The 17,946-nt window shown below is 58.6% G+C and overlaps 1 protein-coding gene across 1 annotated transcript in view; it reads right to left on the minus strand.

The window, feature by feature from the left end:
* DNAH1 (dynein axonemal heavy chain 1) overlaps positions 1-17,946 on the minus strand; it is a 75,065-nt gene that overhangs the window by 14,971 nt on the left and 42,148 nt on the right. The window contains exons 32-51 of the mRNA XM_057706130.1: positions 16,633-16,719; positions 16,354-16,540; positions 14,364-14,455; positions 13,825-13,979; positions 12,545-12,722; positions 11,538-11,732; positions 11,331-11,450; positions 10,938-11,096; positions 10,668-10,775; positions 9,413-9,553; positions 9,107-9,267; positions 8,570-8,727; positions 7,910-8,083; positions 7,083-7,121; positions 4,460-4,638; positions 3,261-3,491; positions 2,366-2,562; positions 1,790-1,925; positions 662-870; positions 279-450 (exon numbers count right to left, since the gene is read on the minus strand). Coding sequence (XP_057562113.1) covers positions 279-450; positions 662-870; positions 1,790-1,925; positions 2,366-2,562; positions 3,261-3,491; positions 4,460-4,638; positions 7,083-7,121; positions 7,910-8,083; positions 8,570-8,727; positions 9,107-9,267; positions 9,413-9,553; positions 10,668-10,775; positions 10,938-11,096; positions 11,331-11,450; positions 11,538-11,732; positions 12,545-12,722; positions 13,825-13,979; positions 14,364-14,455; positions 16,354-16,540; positions 16,633-16,719 — 3,078 coding nt within the window. The remainder of the gene's footprint in view (positions 1-278; positions 451-661; positions 871-1,789; positions 1,926-2,365; positions 2,563-3,260; positions 3,492-4,459; positions 4,639-7,082; positions 7,122-7,909; positions 8,084-8,569; positions 8,728-9,106; positions 9,268-9,412; positions 9,554-10,667; positions 10,776-10,937; positions 11,097-11,330; positions 11,451-11,537; positions 11,733-12,544; positions 12,723-13,824; positions 13,980-14,363; positions 14,456-16,353; positions 16,541-16,632; positions 16,720-17,946) is intronic.

Genomic DNA, 17,946 nt, shown 5'->3' on the forward strand with positions numbered 1-17,946 from the left:
GACCGCCAGGGAAGTCCCAGTATCAGGGGCCTCGCTGAAGAAAGTTTCTGTGGAGCCCTCAGGGAATAAGATAAACAGTGACTGTGTGCCCAGCCTCCTACATCACCATGACAACCTTGTAGCATTTGCATTATACAGATGAGGAAACAGGCTTAAAGCTGTCTGCCCAAAGGCTTCCCATCAGTGGTGGGCCTGGGACTTCTACCCAGGCCTTGGTGACCCCAAGCCTGAACCTACACAGTCCCCCCCAAGGGTTTGCTCCTCACCAAGACACCTACCAGTCCTTCAATTACTTTGGGGGTGGCGTCCAACTCTGGGATCTCGTTCAGGAACATGGTGGCCACAGACTCCAGGGCCTCTGCCGGCCACTCATGAAACCAGTCGATGGTACAGCAGTTGACCAGGGAGGGGAACTGCCTTAGGCGCGCTCGGAAGACCTCGCCAATGGGGCTGGGGAGGTGGGGGTCCAAACGAGGCCCTGAGACACTGACTCACAACCCCCCCTGCCGCCACCCAGGACCCAGGGTCATCTCACAGCCCTGCGGTGTGGCAGCCTGGACCCAGCAGCGTGGTGGCCAGGCCCGGGCCCCTTTCCCTTGTGGCGGCCGAGTGCTGCCCACCCAAACCACCGTCCCTGCGAGGCTGCAGCGGCCGCCGGTACCTCATGCACAGCACCACGTGGATGTTGCTGCGCACACGCCCAGTGTAGGCAGCCATGAGGTTGGCCTTGGTGGGCTGCAGTCCCTGCTCCTGGATGTAGGGCCGCATGGTGCTGACAATCTGGTCCTGCTCATCCACGTTGTAGAGGTTGGGAATGTCACCTGAGTTCAGCACGTTGTTAATGTCCTCCAGGAAGGACTCGTTCTTGATCTGGGGGAAGACAGGGATGGAGGAGCTGAGCTATGGTGATGGCCCCTGGGTGCTGGGCTCCACGACCATGGACTCGCTGGACCTTCCCAGCAGCCCCTTTCCGCAGACCATGCCACTGCAGCTCCAAGAAGCCCAGGGTCACACAAGTGACCTCAAAAGTCATGGTCTAGGACTCACACCCAGGCCTGCCCTACAGCAGAGACTCTGAACATTGCTGCTGCGCTGTGGAAGGGCCCTGGGTCCTGGATGGGAGATGTGGTGTCTTCCTCCTCTCTTGCCAGGCCTCTCTACATCTCAGTTTACTCATAGGAGAAAACCAGGTCACAGGCAGAAATGGGTCCTTGCCCATCTCATGGCCAGGGCCATACCAAGTGCCGGAGGGCATCCCCATTTGCTTGACTGTGTAAGGGGAGCCCGGGTATAGGAGTAGGGCTGGGCTTCAGCTTCAGCGCCGCCCCCCCACCCCCACCCAGCCCCACTCAGGTTCAAGCACTGCCACATTTGTCTTGAGGCCCCAGACCCACAACCTCTGCTTCTCTCAGACCTGCAGAGAGGCCTCACACCTAGAGAGCTCCAGGGAGGACAGCCCCAAGAAGGGGGCCATAGGGACAGCACTTTAGCCCAAGTCCTGTGGTTCTTGAGGTGGGAAGCCGTTGACCAGTGAGTGTGGTCCCGCTTGTGGTCAGCCATGGTGCCAGGGGCCTTCTTTACCCTTGGGGCATAGTAACGACCTACGCCCCCTACCAGCTCTGACAGGCTAGGTTTGGCCCCCTGTCCCTGGTCCCAGCCATTCCTCCCGAGATCCACCCCAACTGACAGTGACCTGGGCATGAAGGACTGACCACCTTCCAGGATGCCACCCTGGGGTGGGTTGTATCCAGCCCACCCTGGATCCCGCCCACTGCCCATGTGGTGGCACCTGGGTATCTGAGAACAGGAAGGTGATGGGCAGGTTGTGCAGGCCAGCCTTGAGCAAGACCTTCTTGACGTCATCACGCCACTCAGGCATGCCGTAGTTCTTGGAGAGCTCAATCTGGAAGCACTCATACTCAGCCCTGGAGACAGGTGTTCAGGTGGAGGCGACCCAGAGCTTGAGGCCAAGCACCCCACCCCAGCCATCTGCTCCCATCCTGGGCACACCTGCTGACGCCACCAGCCCTGAACCTACTCTCTTGCCTCCAGACATTTTCTGAGGCTGCTCCCTTGGCCTGGAATGCCCTTCCCTTCCATCCTCCCAGCTTTGATTCGAAGAGAAAGTCCATGGCCACCTCCGCTAGGAATCCCTCCTGGATGCCTGCAGCTACCCCTCCCCACTCCCTCCAGCATCACAGGGCACTGCTGCGGCCTCTCCCCTGGAGCCCAGGTTCCTCGCCCAGGTCTTCTAGAAGCCTGTGGGCCGGACGGGTCCGCCTCAGCATAGAACATGAGGAAGAACACCGATGGAACTGAGTCTGCCACTGGCCACCCGCTGCCCACCATGCCTGGGGGCCCTCACATGTGCGAGGCCAGTCTCGTGAGGGAGCTGCGGCCGCTGCCGCCCACGCCCAGCAGGAGCGCATTGCCCAGCGCTTGGCGCAGCGTGCGGCTGATGCGGCAGATGTGGCTCATGGCATCCACGAAGAGGACCAGCTTCAGCTTGGCTGTGTTGATCTGGTTGTAGTCCTCCATGTACTCCTCGATCACCTGCAGCATCTGACGGGGGGGGGGGGGCATGGGGAGGGAGGAGAGGAAATGGGGAGAGTTGGGCCCTCCCTCTGTCCTCGTGCACTGTGTCACCCACCCTCCCGACAGGGAGCACACCCCCTGCCCTAGCTGTCCCTGCTCTTCTGTGCACAGAGGGGTATTAGGCCTTAAGATGCCAGGTCCACCTGGATGAGGCCTGACCCGTCGGACACACCGAGGCCTGAGGGTCGGGTCAGAGCCCTGCCTGCTGCCTGGGGCCTCACCAGGATGTACCCACCTGGGGCCCCATGGCAGCTCCTGGGAACTAGGAGAGGATCTGTGGGAAGAATCCACAAGGAGGCCCACCCCTCCAACTTTGTCCTGCTACCCTGCGGTCTTGACTCAAGACTCATGGCCCCCAGGGCCCTGTCGCGGCCCTATGGGTGGGGTAATAGCCCCTCACATGGCATAGCATGTCCCTGTTTACAGAGCCTGTCTCAGCTGAATCATAGGCTTGTCCTCAGGAAAGAGCCAAGCGGGGCCTATCGTGCGCATTTGACAGGCAAGGAGATGGGACTCAGAGAAGCAGCTACTGGCCTGAAGTCCCTGAGCTGGCCTTCCAGACCAGTGTCCAACCCTCAGGTCAGAGCGTTGGTGGTCTCTTAGCAGTGGCCTCAGAGGGCCAGGGTCCCAGGGGTCAGGGGTAGGGCCCCAGCAGGCCCCCTCACCTTCTTCTGGCTGGTGATGAGCTCGTAGGACTTGACGTCGGAGCCCGGCGACATGAAGTCCCCGTAGAGGATGGGTTGGAAGGGGCAGACCTCTTCGAAGGCCACCTCCCACTGCTCCATGTGGCTCTCCAGGAGCTTGTCGAACCAGCTGCGGTCCTCCTCGTTCACCAGGCGGTCGCGGAACACACGGCAGCTCTCGTGGTACCACAGGCGCAGCAGCTGCACCTTGTCCTGTGGCCACCCCGGTGTCAGTGCCCACCCTCAGCCACTTCTCAAGGCACCAAGGGGCTCTGACCTGGGCCTGGCTCTCCCACCAAGACCCGGCCGGCTGGGGCCCTGGGTGTGTGCTGACGCACGGAGGGCGGAGTCCACAGCCGGCTACCTGGAGCTCTCCACCCCCAGCTCCAGGCCCAGCTGTGCCTGCTGGGCACCCAGCTCCACTAACTTCTCCCCTTAGGGCCCCCACAGGTCCCCAACCCCAAGCCCGGGAGGAATGCCTGATTCTCCTTATGCGTTCCCGACATCCCACATCTAACCACTCACTTGACCCCAAAGCCCCTTCTGACTCTACCCCCATCCTGCCGCCGCCTCCATGCTGACTTCCCTGCCTCTCCCTGGCTGATGGGACCGCCCTCAGGAAGCCCCCAAGCTCTTCTCTCGACTCCTTTGGCTGTAGCTGGGCAGGGCCAGGGCTGGCATCTGTCCTGTTCATCCTATGTCTTGATGCCAGGCCCACACACTGACCCATCCGTTCCCCACCCCGAAGTGCAACTCGGTCCCCTGCAGCCCACAGAAGCCTGCCCAACCCGCCCAGCACACCCGACACTGCTCCCCGCTACACTCCTGCTCCTTCCACCTGGTACCACTCCCTCCTGCCCCCAGTCTTCTCACACCCAGGGCTTCCCTCAGGAACCCTCCCTCCCTCGCCATGCCCTGCCTCCTGCTTTTGTGTGACCCCATCACAGCCAGCCTTCTAGGCATGGATTTCACCTGCAAGATGGGACTCAGCTGCATGAAGGCAGGGCTCCTGGGGGCTTGGCACCTGCCACCGTGTCCCCAGCTCTGCCCCCTGCCCCACGGCCTGGCCAGCTCAAGGCTGAGGAGTGTTTGGGTAGGAAGGCCTAAAACCAGGGAGGACTGTGAGGGCAGTGTGGGCACTCCACTGCTGGATACTGGGGGTGGGGCCCTCCGGTCCTCACCTCGACCTTAGCAGGGTCAGCCATGAGCATGCCCTGGAAGACCTTGGAGAGGTCCCTCAGGTTGAAGGTGTAGTGGGACTTGGCCGGGGTAGGCAGCAGCTGGGAGGTGATGGTGGAGTACACCATGATGGTGGCTTCCACAAGGGGATCCGTGAAGTGGGCAATGTGGGGGGCCCCAGCTGTGGGAACAGGAGAGTGCGCCTACAGATCCCGTGCTATGTTCTCTGCACACGCCTTTCCCACGCCTTGGATTCTGCCCACCCTGCAGCCCTCTTTGGATGCTACCTCCCCAACAAGGTCTTCCCCACCGAGGGGTAAGGAATCTCTCACACCGAGCTCCTGCCTTTTCAATCCTTATCACTGACATAGCCTGTCCATGTGCTGGGGCGCTGGGACACACTCATGGAACTGAGGACACTAACGAGGCCAGACCTGAAACGTGCCACTCTGAGCCGCGCGTGGGGAGGTTGCATGGCCCACATGGGGTTCAGGAGTACCCAGCAGTGGATATGGAGGCCTGGGCTCAGCCATGACCTGGGGGGCTTATCTTCCCCTTGCATTTTCACCACTAACATAACCTATTTGCTTGTGCTTTGAAAACCATCCAGTTCTTTGCTGGCAACCAAAATTCTGTCAGTGGGAATTTGGGGTGGAGGGAGCCCTCAGAAGGGGGAAATAAAGCAAAGAAGGGGCAGGAGGGCTCACTAGCCCCAACGCGGACTCATCTGTTAACACAGGGACTGTTCTAGGTGCGGGGCACAGAGGGTGGCGCCAGCAGACACACTCCTCACCCCCATCAAGTTGAGGTTCTTGGCGGGGAGATAAACCGACAGTAAATGGGGGATGGAAAATGTGTGGAGAGGTTTGGGGAGAGCCAGGTTTGGGGGAGTTGATGTAAATACTGGGGAGGCCTCGCTGAGGAGGGTCCTTGAGCAGAGACCCAAAGCCTTGAAGTGCCAAACAGGTTCAGAACTGGAGGAGGTGTTCCAGAGAGAGCGCAGCCAGGGTGAAGCCCTGAGGCGGGCCTGCCTGGGGGGTTAGGGACGCGCAAGGGGGTGGCGAGAGCAGCCAGTGAGGAGGGGTGCCCGCCACACGGGGACCTGGGCTCTAGTCTGAAGGAGACGGTTGAACAGAGGAGGAGTGTGATCTGATTCCTCCTTTGAATGGCTCCCTCTGGCTGCAAGTGGAGGATGGATAGGCCTACAGACAGATGCAGGGGGTGAAGACAGAAGCAGGGAGACCCGGGTGGGGGCTGCTGCAGTGGCCGGTAAGTGAGGGCTGGAGTGCTGAGCAGCGGAATTCAGGGCGGGTTCTGCAGGGAGAGGCAGCAGGACCTCCGGAGAGAGGTGAGAGGAGAGAGAGAGAGAGGAGTCCAGATGGCGCCAAGGCCCTCGTCCCGAGTGAGTGGAAAGAGAGAGTGGCCATCAGCTGAGCAGACCAGACCGTGGGGTGCAGGTGGGTCAGGGGCTCAAGACTGGACCTGTTCAGCCTGAGACACCAGGGTGACATTCAAGAGGAGACGTGGCTCTGGGGTTCAGGCGCGAGGTCTGGACCGAACACGCAGACTCGGCAGCATCTACACTAAGAAGGGGTTTATCACCAGGGAGGGATGATGTTGTCCCAGGAGAGTGTGGTTAGAGGGAGGAGGGGCTGAGAGCAAGCCCCACCTCCAATCCACCTAGGAGGGCGACTGGGAGGGGGAGGGGTGACCCCCACAGACAGCCGACAGCCTGGGAAAGGTGAAACGGAGCTGACCTTTGAGGCTACTGGTGCCAAGAGCCCTCTCCAGGGACCGGTGCGGCTCAAATGCAAGTGGGAGGGAGGGCTGGTGCCCACAGGGGGAGAAAACATCCTTGGGGAGTTTTGCTCTCAAGGTGACAGAGAAATTGAGCCGAAGGCTGGCGGAGAGGGTAGGGAGGGGCCAAGAGAGGGGCTTGTTTTGTGTTTTGTTCTTAAGATGGGAGAAACGGGGGTGTGTCTGCAGCTGATAGAATGGCCCAGTGGAGAAGAGAGCACTGATGCTGGGGTCTGTCAAGCAGATAATAGGGGATGGAACTCAGGCCTAAGAGGAGGGCTTGGCCGCACATAGGAGCAGGGAAGTCCATTCCCAGGAACCGGAGAGAAGACAAGGCCCAGGGAGGCGTGGGCGCAGGTCAGCAGGGGGTACGGAGGCCTGAGGAGGTCTGGAGCAGCCACCTTGCTGCAATGAGCAGCAGATCTGTGCCACGTGGGGGGCGCCCAACACCAGCTCAGATCGCTCCTGGCTCCAGGCTCACACCTTCTCCTCGGAGCCTCTGTTCCTTCACACAGGGTGGGACTTTGTTGAATTCCTTTATTCATTCATTCAACTCGCATTCATCTTGCTTCTGCTATGGGTCGGACACTCACCGGGGCACTAAAAGATTCACTGGCCATGTGACGGGTGAAAGAGATTGGGCAGGCCATTGGTGCCAGGAGACCTTTGCCCTAGCAGTGGCCCAGGGTCCCCTCAGGAGACTGAGGATGGTTTGCTGTGGCCCCTGGGACCCGGCTCAGCCACATCGAGCCCCAAGTGTGCTCCCCCTGGAACTAGTGCTCCCACCCCATCCAGGCCCTCCCAGGCTCTGCCCAGGCCTGCACTTACGCATGGGCTCCCGGTAACTCTTTTCTCCGAGGAGTCCATCTAGAGGATTGAGGGAGAGACACGGGGCTCAGAGTTGGGTGGACCCCTTGCTGCCCACCTTGACTGGCTGTGCCCAGCTGGGCAGCCCCAGAACAACCACTGACTACCACCCCCTCCTCAGAACCACATGGCTCCCAGCTCCAAGCTGGGGATGAGGGCAAGTTCTGGCCTACGGCCCCTGGGGACAGGGCGGGGCAGGGCAGGGCAGAGGAGGGAAGGCCTGACTCCCGTCACTTGGCACAGTGCCAAGTGGAGTTCAAAGGTCAGAGTGTGTGTTAGGTGGGAAATGGGCTTGTTAGGGTAAACTGCACCCTGGGGCAGACTTTTCTTCAAGCCCCATGGAAGATCAGGACCGCTTTGTCTGTTCTACCTTGGTGGCATTTCCTGATTTACAAAAGTAACATCCTTCCACTAGCGTTTCTACCATATATACGTGTACTTATATGGGTGAATGTACGCGTATACCTAGGTATAAATCATATATTCAGTAGTTACCACGTGCCAGGCTTCATGCTAGATGCTCTACATGCAGTGTCTTATTTAACCTTCACGACTTGGGATGGTGGGAACTAATACTATCACCCATTTCAGACGAAGAAACTGAGGCTCAGAGAGTTTCATGAATTGGCCAGAGATAAAACAGCTGAATAAAGTGTGAAGCTGAGGCTGAGGTCAGTGCTTTGGCTCCTCGGCCCTTCCCAGTGCTGCCCAGCTGTCCTCGGGGTGGCTTCCCTGGACAGGGCTTCTGCCTTAGCCCGTGGCCTGCCCCACTCCTGCCTGATACTCACCCATCCAACTGCCTAGGATGGTGGAGAAGATGCACTTCTTGCTGACCTCATCCATTTCAGCAAAGGACAGGTAGTTGAAGTGGCGGGTCAGCCGCGGGGTGACGGCATTCCTGCCTCCACCCGGGGGGCCCATGGCACAGACAAAGTTGATGTCCACCAGGTTCCTGAAGGCTCCTGCAGTGGGGGCAGGCAATCAGAAGGCCCTGCCCAGGGCTACATTAAGACTTTTACAGGCCCTGGGCATTTTTGCCTTCTTGGGCTTCCTCCTCCATAAAAAAATATTAAAGGGCTTCCTAGGTGGCATAGTGGTTAAGAATCCGCCTGCCAATGCAGAGGACACGGGTTCGATCCCTGCTCCAGGAAGATCCGACATGCTGCGGAGCAACTAAGCCCGTGTGCCAAAAAAAAATATATTAAAAATTATAATTTACCACAGTATTGGTGCATAGACAAATATATTAACATTATACATTTTAAATGTTCTTTGACCTAAAAGTTCATTTTCCCCTTGATTTTAAAAGACATTAAAACACTTCTGTGGACCCTCTATGAGTCCTGTGGGCCTAGGCCCTGTGCCTACCCTGAGCCTAACGGGTGAGGCCCAGGCCCTGCCCCGCACACCCAGCCCCTCCCCGCTGGCCCAGGTCGGCCGACACGCACCGATGATCTTGCGGTCATACCAGCCGCCGTGGTCCATCCACTGGCGCAACAGCTCGATGGGCGGCTGGGCACCATATGTCTCCAAGGCTGGCATGTTCAGGTCATCGATGAAGAAAATGAAGTTGCGCCCCAAGGGTGGCCCGAACACGCCCTTCCGCCTGCGGGGAGGGGCTGTGTGAGCCCAGCGCCCATGGGTACCACGTCCTTAGGGAATCCAGGGCGGCAGGATGGCAGCTCCACCTTTGGGAAGCCCTCACTAACTTCAGCCTCCCCTGAACTGCTGGGCCCCTTCAGCAGCTCCTTGTGCCATCCTGAGCATCCTGGGACATCACACCAGGCAGACAGATAACAAGCCCCGCCCCAGTGCCCAGCCCACGGAGAGCACCCACAGAAGGGTCAGCGGGAATTCCTAGTGGAAAAAGGCTCCAGGGCAGTCTGCAAGGGAGCCCCAGGCCCACCCGGGACGGGAAGGGAGACAGCAGCTGGCTGAGCCAGGCTGGGGGACGTTGGGACTGAAGAAGAAATCAGGGTGCCTACCTCTTGTCCAGCTTGCTCTCGATGAGGTCCTGGGTTTGGTTGGCCGAGGTACGGGCAGAGAAGGTGAGGAAGTGGCTGATGTATTCCAGCGGCAGGTTCTTGAGGAGCTTGTTGGAGATGGTGAGGGTCTTCCCTGTGCCCGTCGGCCCGATGCACAGCACCTAGGAGAGCGGGGGTCATGGGGTCAGAGCGCTCTCACAGGGCTCGGCGCGCAGTAGGAGCTGCCGCCCTGTCAGTGCGGGAGGCCAGCCACTCCCGACCTAGGGCTTGGGACAGGGTGAGGCAGGGCATGGCAGGGGCACTCACCGGCTTGTGGTTGGTGAGCAGCATGTCTAGCAGGTAGGACATCTGGACGGTGTCCACGGTTGGCACGATGATGTTGCAATAGTTGGTATCTGGCATCATGGTAAATGAGGCTGAGGGGTCCATCCACTTCACCCAGGTGACCTAGAACCACAGGTGGCAGAGGGTGGACCTGGAACTTCTCCCCATCCCAGCCCTGGCCGAGTGCACCACAAGGACAAGGAGCTGCACTGCCGGGCTTTAGCAAGAGGGTCCAGGTGAGGGGCTGCTTCAGGTAGAAACAGGAAGCCCTGTGCCCCGCTCTCTGCTCAGGGTGGGGGACTCCCAGAACACACCTCCAGGAATGGGGGGCTCTCTGCACACAGCTGCCCAGGTGAAGGCTTTCCCGCATCCAGCTTCCTCAGTGGGGCCAGCCCCTGGGCCTCTGCCCGAGGGAAGTCCTCTGGGAACCGGACAAGCCGGATGCAAACGTCTTTGCTGTCTGCTTTAGGCTGCCCAAGGGTGCTGGGGCGGGGCGGCACCATGGGGCTGGCATCGCCTGGATGCTGGGAGGCCACCTGGCCTGGTCGCCCCCACCATCCCCACCTGCACCCACAGCCCTCACTCAACGTGCAGCACTCCCTCGATGGGGGTGCTCACAGTGGTCAAACCAACATGTCCCACTGGACACTGGACTGATAGTCGGACTCAAACATGCCCCGTGAGACCCCCAGCAGGGTCCTGTGCAGGGACCATCTCTGTAGATGCCCCTCTGGCTCCTCCTCCTTCTGGGGTCCTGATCCCATGGCAGTAGGCTCATGGGACCCTTGCTGACTAAGAGGAGGGATGGGGACATCGAGAGAGGCCATGGGGGCTTACTCCCCCACCCTCGGGGAGCCCAGCCCCTAGGCAAGTGGGGCTTTTAAGTAGAACCAAGTTAATGTAATTAATCCCTGGGCTCAGCATCAACACGGAGGAGGCAGCGCATACTGCTGAGAAGGGAGGCACTCTGATATCTCCCAGCCCCAGGCTCAGGTCCAGCTCTGCCACTGACCAGCTGGCTATGACTGTTCTGAGCCTCAGTTTCCTTGTTTGGGAAATGGGCACAATAACACCACCCTGTGGGTCTGTGAGGATATGTGAGATGATGCAAATAACCCCAGCCTGAGACCTGTGGCCGTCAACGTGACCCCTTCTCTGCAGTCATCGTTCATCGAGGAGGACAGCCACCGCCCAGCGGGCCCCCCCGTGCCATCCCCGCGAGCAGGCCTGCGGTCACCTTTTTGCCCTCCTCATCGTCGTCCTCATCATCACGGGTGCTGCTGATGCCGCCATCCTCCAGCCTGTAGTCAAACACCAGACCCTCCTCCGGAAAGAGCAAGGTCAGCTGCAAGGGACCAGGGAGAAAACCAGGCGGCGGTGAGGCCCGGTCTCTTGTGTGGCTACTTGTTTCCGGGTCCTGGGCCTGGGGGAGGGCCCCAGAACACCCGGCATCCAGCACACGCATCCCAGACCTTGCAGCCCAGCCCCGGGGGTCGCCGCCTCTCACGTTTTGTGTCTCCATCTTCATCCGGAGCCAGTGGCTGAAGCTGATGCGACTGGTGCTGTCCCCTGTGGCGCCCACACTCCAGATCAAGGAGAAGATGAACCAGGGCTCGATCAGCGCTGAGATGCGACTCAGCTTCTCAGAAGGTATTTTCCTGAGGCCCTGGGGACAGAGGCGGGAACAGAACTGAGCGGCCGGAGGAAGCCAGGGGGTGGGGGCATCCCTCGGCCTCTGCTGTAGTTTTGTGTCTGCAGCGGACTGGAAGGGGTGTCCCATGACCCACGTGAGCCAATCCGATTCTCTCTTCCAGGAAGCTGGACTTGGGGTTCAGGGCCCTCAGGAGAGAAGAGAGGGGCAGGAGGGAGCCGGTCCCCAGCCCACTGCTCAGAGCTGCACCTCTTTAGGCAGGAAGGGCTTAAAGAAGCAGTCCAGCAGCTTCAGGAGACTCATGGTCAGGTTGCTGTTGGTTGAGGCGATCACCTCCTTCACTGAGGACCGGACGAAAGCGATGGACCCCTGGAGGAGATGGGCACCCAGCTCTTGTGGCTGGTGGCCGTAGCGCCCAGCTGCCCACCCAGGCTGGCACACTGTGGCCTCACTCACGTCCAGGAAGCTGACAAACAGAGCCTTGAACTGCTCCTCAAAGGGCTTGAGTAAGGCAGGGAGACGCCTCAGCCAGCACTCGACAAAGGGCATGAGCCCCAGGATGCTGGGCTCCAGGTACACCATGCCGCAGCGGGATACTGTGGCTGGGGAGGCCACCGCCAGGTCCTGCACCTCAAACATCATGGTCATCGCCTGGTGCCAAGGTGAACTGTGTGAGCAGGCTAGCCGCCAGCCCCCAGGGCGGGGGAAAGGGCTGCAGGACCACGGGGAGGGTTGCCCATCCTGCAAGATTGGGCAGGTGGTGGGCCAGGAACAGTGCTGGGGTGAGGGCGAATGCAGGAACCCCTCGGCCCTCAGCTGACAACGTAGCCCTTGCTGAAGCCCCGGGGAGGAGTCTAAGTCAGGAGATTCCTGGGAGCCCTTTGGCCAGCCTGGGGTCAGGGCATGTTGGGGTCCCTGGAGCCCTGGGGAAATCCGGTGGGAGCTGTGTGCTCTGCTCCGTTGCCCCGCACGTGTGCACATGGATACAGGACCACAGTGACCTCCAAGTGTTCTCAGAAAGACTCGAGAGATTGGTTGCTCCTAGGCCCAGGCAATACCCATCCTTCTCTGAGAACTGCCCCTTACTTCCCACCAGGCAGGTGTTCCCATGGCCAGGTCTGTATCACCTGTCCCCCAGACTCCAGGCACACTGCCAGGATGCCTGACCCAGCCTGGGCCGATATGGCTGCAAGTGGGCCTGGGAGGCACAAGGCAGCATCAGCCCGGAGCTAGGGCAGTCGTCCTGGCCCCGGGCTCAGAGCATCACAGACAGTGTGTCTGCCGAAAGGGCGGCTCTGAGCAGCTGCACAGGACGTGCCCGAGGTACAGGAGCCTGAGGAGAGGGAGGGTGCTATGGCCCCGAGAGGGAAGGATGGAGGGGCACGAGGCTTGGCCAGCGTGGTGTGGCCCCTGGGCTCACCTGGCTGCAGAGAAGAGCAGGGGGAAGGGACAGGCAGACTTGCCTCTGTGAGCTTGATGATCTCCCCGGAGCTGAGGCATAGCTTCTTGTTGTCGTCCAGCACCGTGTTCATGTTCTCAATCCAGACAGCGTCCACCGGCCCGTCAAACATGTACCACTTCTTGTTGGTGTCAGAGGCAATGGCCCCCGCCCGGATGAGGGAGGAGAAGATCCCATCTGTCCTGCAGCCGGCAGGGAGGAGAGGGCTGTAGGCACCGGGGAGGCAGGGCGGCAAGCACAGCTGGCTCCCAGGGAAACCTAGATCCAGGCTGGCCCTGCTCTGCTTTTTTTTCCCTTCTGAAATATCTTCATTCATTTAAAAATTATAGTAGGGAAAAATGGGACTTTTTTGTTATGATGTCATGAAAATGCGTGCTTATATTCTCTCCCTACTGAGTCCTCACTAAAGTTATATTAAGGGAAGATGAAAAGTAATATCCCCAAAAGAAAAGGAAGATGAGGGAGGAGGCAACACAGAGACGGAGGTCCACATAGTCCTGGAAGACAGACAGAGGTGGAGAAGGGGTAAATGACCGCGCAGAGAAAGCAGGGTCATGAGGTGTATCTAGTCCCCGCCAGAGAACCCAGGAAGACTCAGACTTCAGAGGCACCACATGCCAGGGAAGGGGGTGGGTAGGAGGGCATTTTTCTGGTCTGATCCCCAGGCCCCCACCCAGCCACATAAGAGCCCGGAGTGGGAGTGGCTGAGACCCTTCACCAGAAATGGGGGAAGCTGGACAGGCCTACATTTAGAAAGATGGGTGACTGTGCCCCCCAGTGCCCACCCCGCGCTGGGTTCCCAGAACACCGGGACGAAGAAGACATCCCAGCAGGAGACTGGAGATGTCTGTGGAGAGGCAGAATGGCCTGGGAGGAAACCCTCAGGTGATGGCGACTGGAGGGCCTCTACCCAGCTGCATTCTCCCAGCTCGGTGCACTTCCCCCAAAATACACGCCTCCCTGAGAGGGCCCACCAGCTTCTCATGGGTACTGACAACAGTCAGCATTTGCTGAGTGCTTGGCATGTGCGACACTGTCCCAGCCACCTTCTATAATAACGGTGTCATTTTTATCCTCCCTTTACCGATGAGGGACAAAGACCCAAAGGGGTGAAGTGGGTCACTCAGTGAGGAAGTTCAGTGGTGGGTAGAGTCCCACGCATTTGGGCTCCAAAGCCGGAGCTCCCAACCTTCCACTGGGCTCGGGGAGGGAGGGGGCCCACGGCCCACAGTCTGCAGAGGCCTGGGAGCAGGGCTGTCACTGGAGGGGTCCAGGGCCACTCACCACTCATGGGTGAGCAGGTCAAACTCCCCATACAGCTGACCCATGGTGATGGACTTGGGGTTGAGCACGTAGTAGCTGACAGCCTCGTACACACCGCCGCTGACGGACGGCTGCCCTTTCAGCAACGTCAGGGCGGCTGCCAGGACTCTGTAACACTGGGGAGATGGGCCGAGCAAGAGTGAGCCTCCAAGCTCCCTGGAGAGCAGGGCTGGAGTGGGCTGTGGGCCACAGAGGGCAGGAGGGTATTCTAAAGGCCAAGGAAGCACAAGTGGGGGCCAAGACCCCTACTAAGGCTGCTCTGCCCTCAGGCCCACTGCCTGGGCACTGGGCTGTCCAGCTTGGCTCCACTTATGTTACTCCTTTTTTATTTTTATTTTTTTTTTTATTGGAGTAGAGAGAACGAACTTATGGTTGCCAGGGGGAAGGACAGGGGTTGGGGGGGGTGGATAATTTGGGAGTCTGGGATCAACATGTACACACTGCTATATTTAAAATAGACAACTAACAAAGACCTACTGTATAGCACAGAGAACACTTACGTTACTCTTGCCAGAGCCTGTGGGCCCAACAAGCATGAGGCCGTGCCGCACCACCATGGTCTCGTAGAGCTGGATACACTTGGTCAGGAATCCTGGAGGGACGTGGCAGGGCGGCCCAGGGGTCAGAGTAGGGGCTTATATCCTGGCTCTGCCACTAGCTTGCTGTGTGACCTCTGGTGGGTTATCTCCCTCCCTGCACCTCAGTTTCCTCATCTGCAAAGTGGGAAGGGCAGTAGTGCCACCTCACAGGGAGAGGCAGGTGAAGCCCTGAGCACAGAGCCCGGCACAGAGCCGGATTCTCTGCGGCTGGCCGTTATTGCCTTTGTGACTATGATTCCCTAACATCCACTGCTCGGGTGTCCAGCTGGCACAGTGTCAGCTGGCACAGGCCTCGAAATCAACTTCAGCCCCAAAGCTACCACCCAGCCTGCTGAGAGCACAGCCCCGGGGAAGTGCTGGCCAAGGCAAAATCCCAGGGACAAGATCTGAGGGTCGGTCAGGGTCTCTGACTGACCAAGACCAGAGCCGCAGGGGCAGCTGTGAGCTGCAGTGGCAGGCCAGACCCACACGGGTAGGGAACGAGCGCATCACTTTGGCCAAAGAAGAGGGGTCAGGAGAGCGATGCAGTTCTGGGGGCTCCTGCCAAAGGGACAAGGTCCAGTTATTTGTTGATGGAAAAGCGGACCCAAGGCCATGAGGGAAAGAAGAGTTTGAGGCTTCGTTCAACATGCCTGCTGGGGCCTGGGGGGCCCAGGGCGGGCCCTAGGGCCTCATACAGAATGAAGAACAGTGGAGGGCAGGGGTGCTGATAAGCTCACATCTACCCCCAACCCAGACATCAAACCCCATTCCCACCCCAAGCAGGTGAGGATGGCGCAGAGGAGAGCCTCTGTAAGGGAGGAACAAGGCCAAGGGTGTGGTCCAAGCTGTGACTGCTCCACCACGGGGAGGAAAGGCAGCACCTGCTTCCCCACCATGAAATAACAGGCTATCTATGTATCATCTCTGTCCCTAGTTCCTGATGCAGAGCTCCTCGAACCCTTGTAAACAGGGCTGCTTGGAGAACCTTCTTTTCCAATATTTAGCCTCTGATTCCTGACACAGAGCTCCTAACTGTGTAATTTCCCAAGTGTTAGGAATGTCTTATAACCTAATGAGGCAACTCTTGGCGGTGAATTCCGGGGAGGGGACCGGTCACCAGACAGACCAAACCATGATGAGAAGCTTAGAACTTTCAGGCCCACTCCCATTCTCCAGAGATGGGAGAGGGTCTGAAAGTGGAGTTAATAAGTGATCACGCCTGCATGATGAAACCTCAAAAAAAATCCCAAAAGGAAGGGTTTAGAGAGCTTCCGGATTGGTGAGCACATCCACGGGCTGGGAGGGTGACTCGCCCCGACTTCACACGGACAGACCTCGCCCTATGTATCTCTTCATCCCGCGGTTCATTTGTATCGTTTATCACATCATTTATTATATAATAAACCAGCAAACATTCATGTCTCCCTGAGTTCTGTGAGCTGTCCTAACAAACGATCAAGCCTGAGGAGCGAGTCACGGGAACCTCTGATTTGTAGCCAAATAGGACAGTGCCTGTGGGTAACCTGGGGACCCAGTACTTGCAACTGGTGTCTGAAGTGCGGGCAGTCTTGTGGGACTGAGCCCGTAAGCTGTGGGGTCTGTGCTAACGCTGATGAAGGTCAGGACTGCGTTGAACTGTAGGACACTCAGCTGTGTTCGAGAATTGACGTGTGGGGTAAAACACACCACACCTCTGGTGTCAGAAGTACTGAATGTGAGAGTGAAGGAGAGTTTTTCCCTAGACTCCCGTCACCTGAAGGGTCCCGGTGGAGACAGGTGCAGAGAACCTCAGCCCACAGCATGCTTGGCTCGGCGTGAGGCACCCTGAGGCTGGACTGCAACCCCAGGGTGGCTGGACCCAGCCCTCCTCTGGCACCCACACGAGTGCAGGGCAGGGCCAGGGGCTCACCGGCCACGTCCTTGAGGTTGTTCTTCTCACAGGCCTTGCGTATGGCCTTGTCCAGGATGCCGTAGTCAGTTTCCTCCTCCTTGACGGTGGGGAACAGGTCGGACACGATCCCAGAGAAGAGCTTGAGGTCCTCCTGCAGGAACTTGGGCACATTCACGTCTCGGATGGCCCGGAGGCAAATCAGCTCCTGCAGCAGAGGCCCAGGTCAGATGCCCCTCTAGCTGCTCCAGAGTCCTCCTGGAGCCCCGCTCCCCGGGCACCTCTCTGCATGCAGCTCACCTCATCCATGCTGGGGTTTTCTCGCTTAAGGTTCCCGGCAGCTGAGATCACAGTCTTCACAGCTCTCATCCCAAAGTCATAGTGATCCTGTCACCACCATACAGGAGGAGGGGTGGGTGGGCACTGTCCCTCTCTGGGCTTCTGCATGCAACACTCTGCCTCCCACCTGATACCTAGCCGTGCCTCAGCGCCCAGCTCAGAGCCAAAGTGTCACTTCCTCTGCAGGCCTCCTACACCCACCCATGTGCCCAGCCTGGGCCAGGTGCCCCACTTCAGGCTCCTCCGGTGCCCTCTATTTCACTGCCCCAGCCGCCCCCTCCCTTGACCAGATTACTCATCCCGCATCCCTGCTTGCCTCTTGGCCCCTGAGGGTGAGACGTCTGCCTTGGCCACGGCTTCATCCCTGTGGTCCCAGCATAGCACCAAGGGCAGGGAGGCACTCAGGTTTTGTTCAAAAAGGGCATGAAGGGGACTTCCCTGGTGGCGCAGTGGTTAAGACTCTGCGCTCCCAATGCAGGGGGCCCAGGTTGATCCCTGGTCAGGGAACTAGATCCCACATGCATGCCTCAACTAAGAGTTCGCATGCCACAACTAAGGAGCCAGCAACCCACAGCTAAGGAGCTGGTGAACCGAAACTAAGACCTGGTGCAACCAAATAAATAAATAAATAAAATGTGACTAAATAGGGACTTCCCTGGTGGCACAGTGGTTAAGAGTCTGCCTTCCAATGTAGGGGACATGGGTTCGATCCCTGGGCCGGGAAGATCCCACATGCCACAGAGCAACTAAGCCCATGTGCCACAACTACTGAGCCCAGGAACCGCAGCTACTTAAGCCCACATGCCTAGAGCCTGTGCTCCGCAACAAGAGAAGCCACCACAATGAGAAACCCGTGCACCGCAAATGAAGAGTAGCCCCGACTTGCCACAACTAGAGAAAGTCCATGCGCTGCAACAAAGACCCAATGCAGCCAAGATAAATAAATAAGAAAATAAATCTATAAAAAATGTAACCAAATAAATAAATTAAATAAATATTTTTTAAAAAGGGAATGAAGGAGTCTTCCATCTGTGCCACCAGAAGACTTGCCTCAGTGGTTCTAGGGCTTCCTTCTAACATTCATCACCTCTCTCCAGACCCACCCTTTCGGGTGCACTACCATGACTTTTCCTGCTTTTGCCGCTGGTTCTGTTTCCCTCCATTATATAGCAGGTGCGTTAGAAATAGTTAAACTTATCATTTAGCCCCATGGTGCCAGACCATGAGGCTACATTTGGACCTGACCCACAGACCAGCACATTTCCCAGAAATCTT

The sequence above is a fragment of the Hippopotamus amphibius genome, chromosome 13, assembly GCF_030028045.1.
Source record: "Hippopotamus amphibius kiboko isolate mHipAmp2 chromosome 13, mHipAmp2.hap2, whole genome shotgun sequence".
In the NCBI taxonomy this organism is placed as follows: domain Eukaryota; kingdom Metazoa; phylum Chordata; class Mammalia; order Artiodactyla; family Hippopotamidae; genus Hippopotamus; species Hippopotamus amphibius.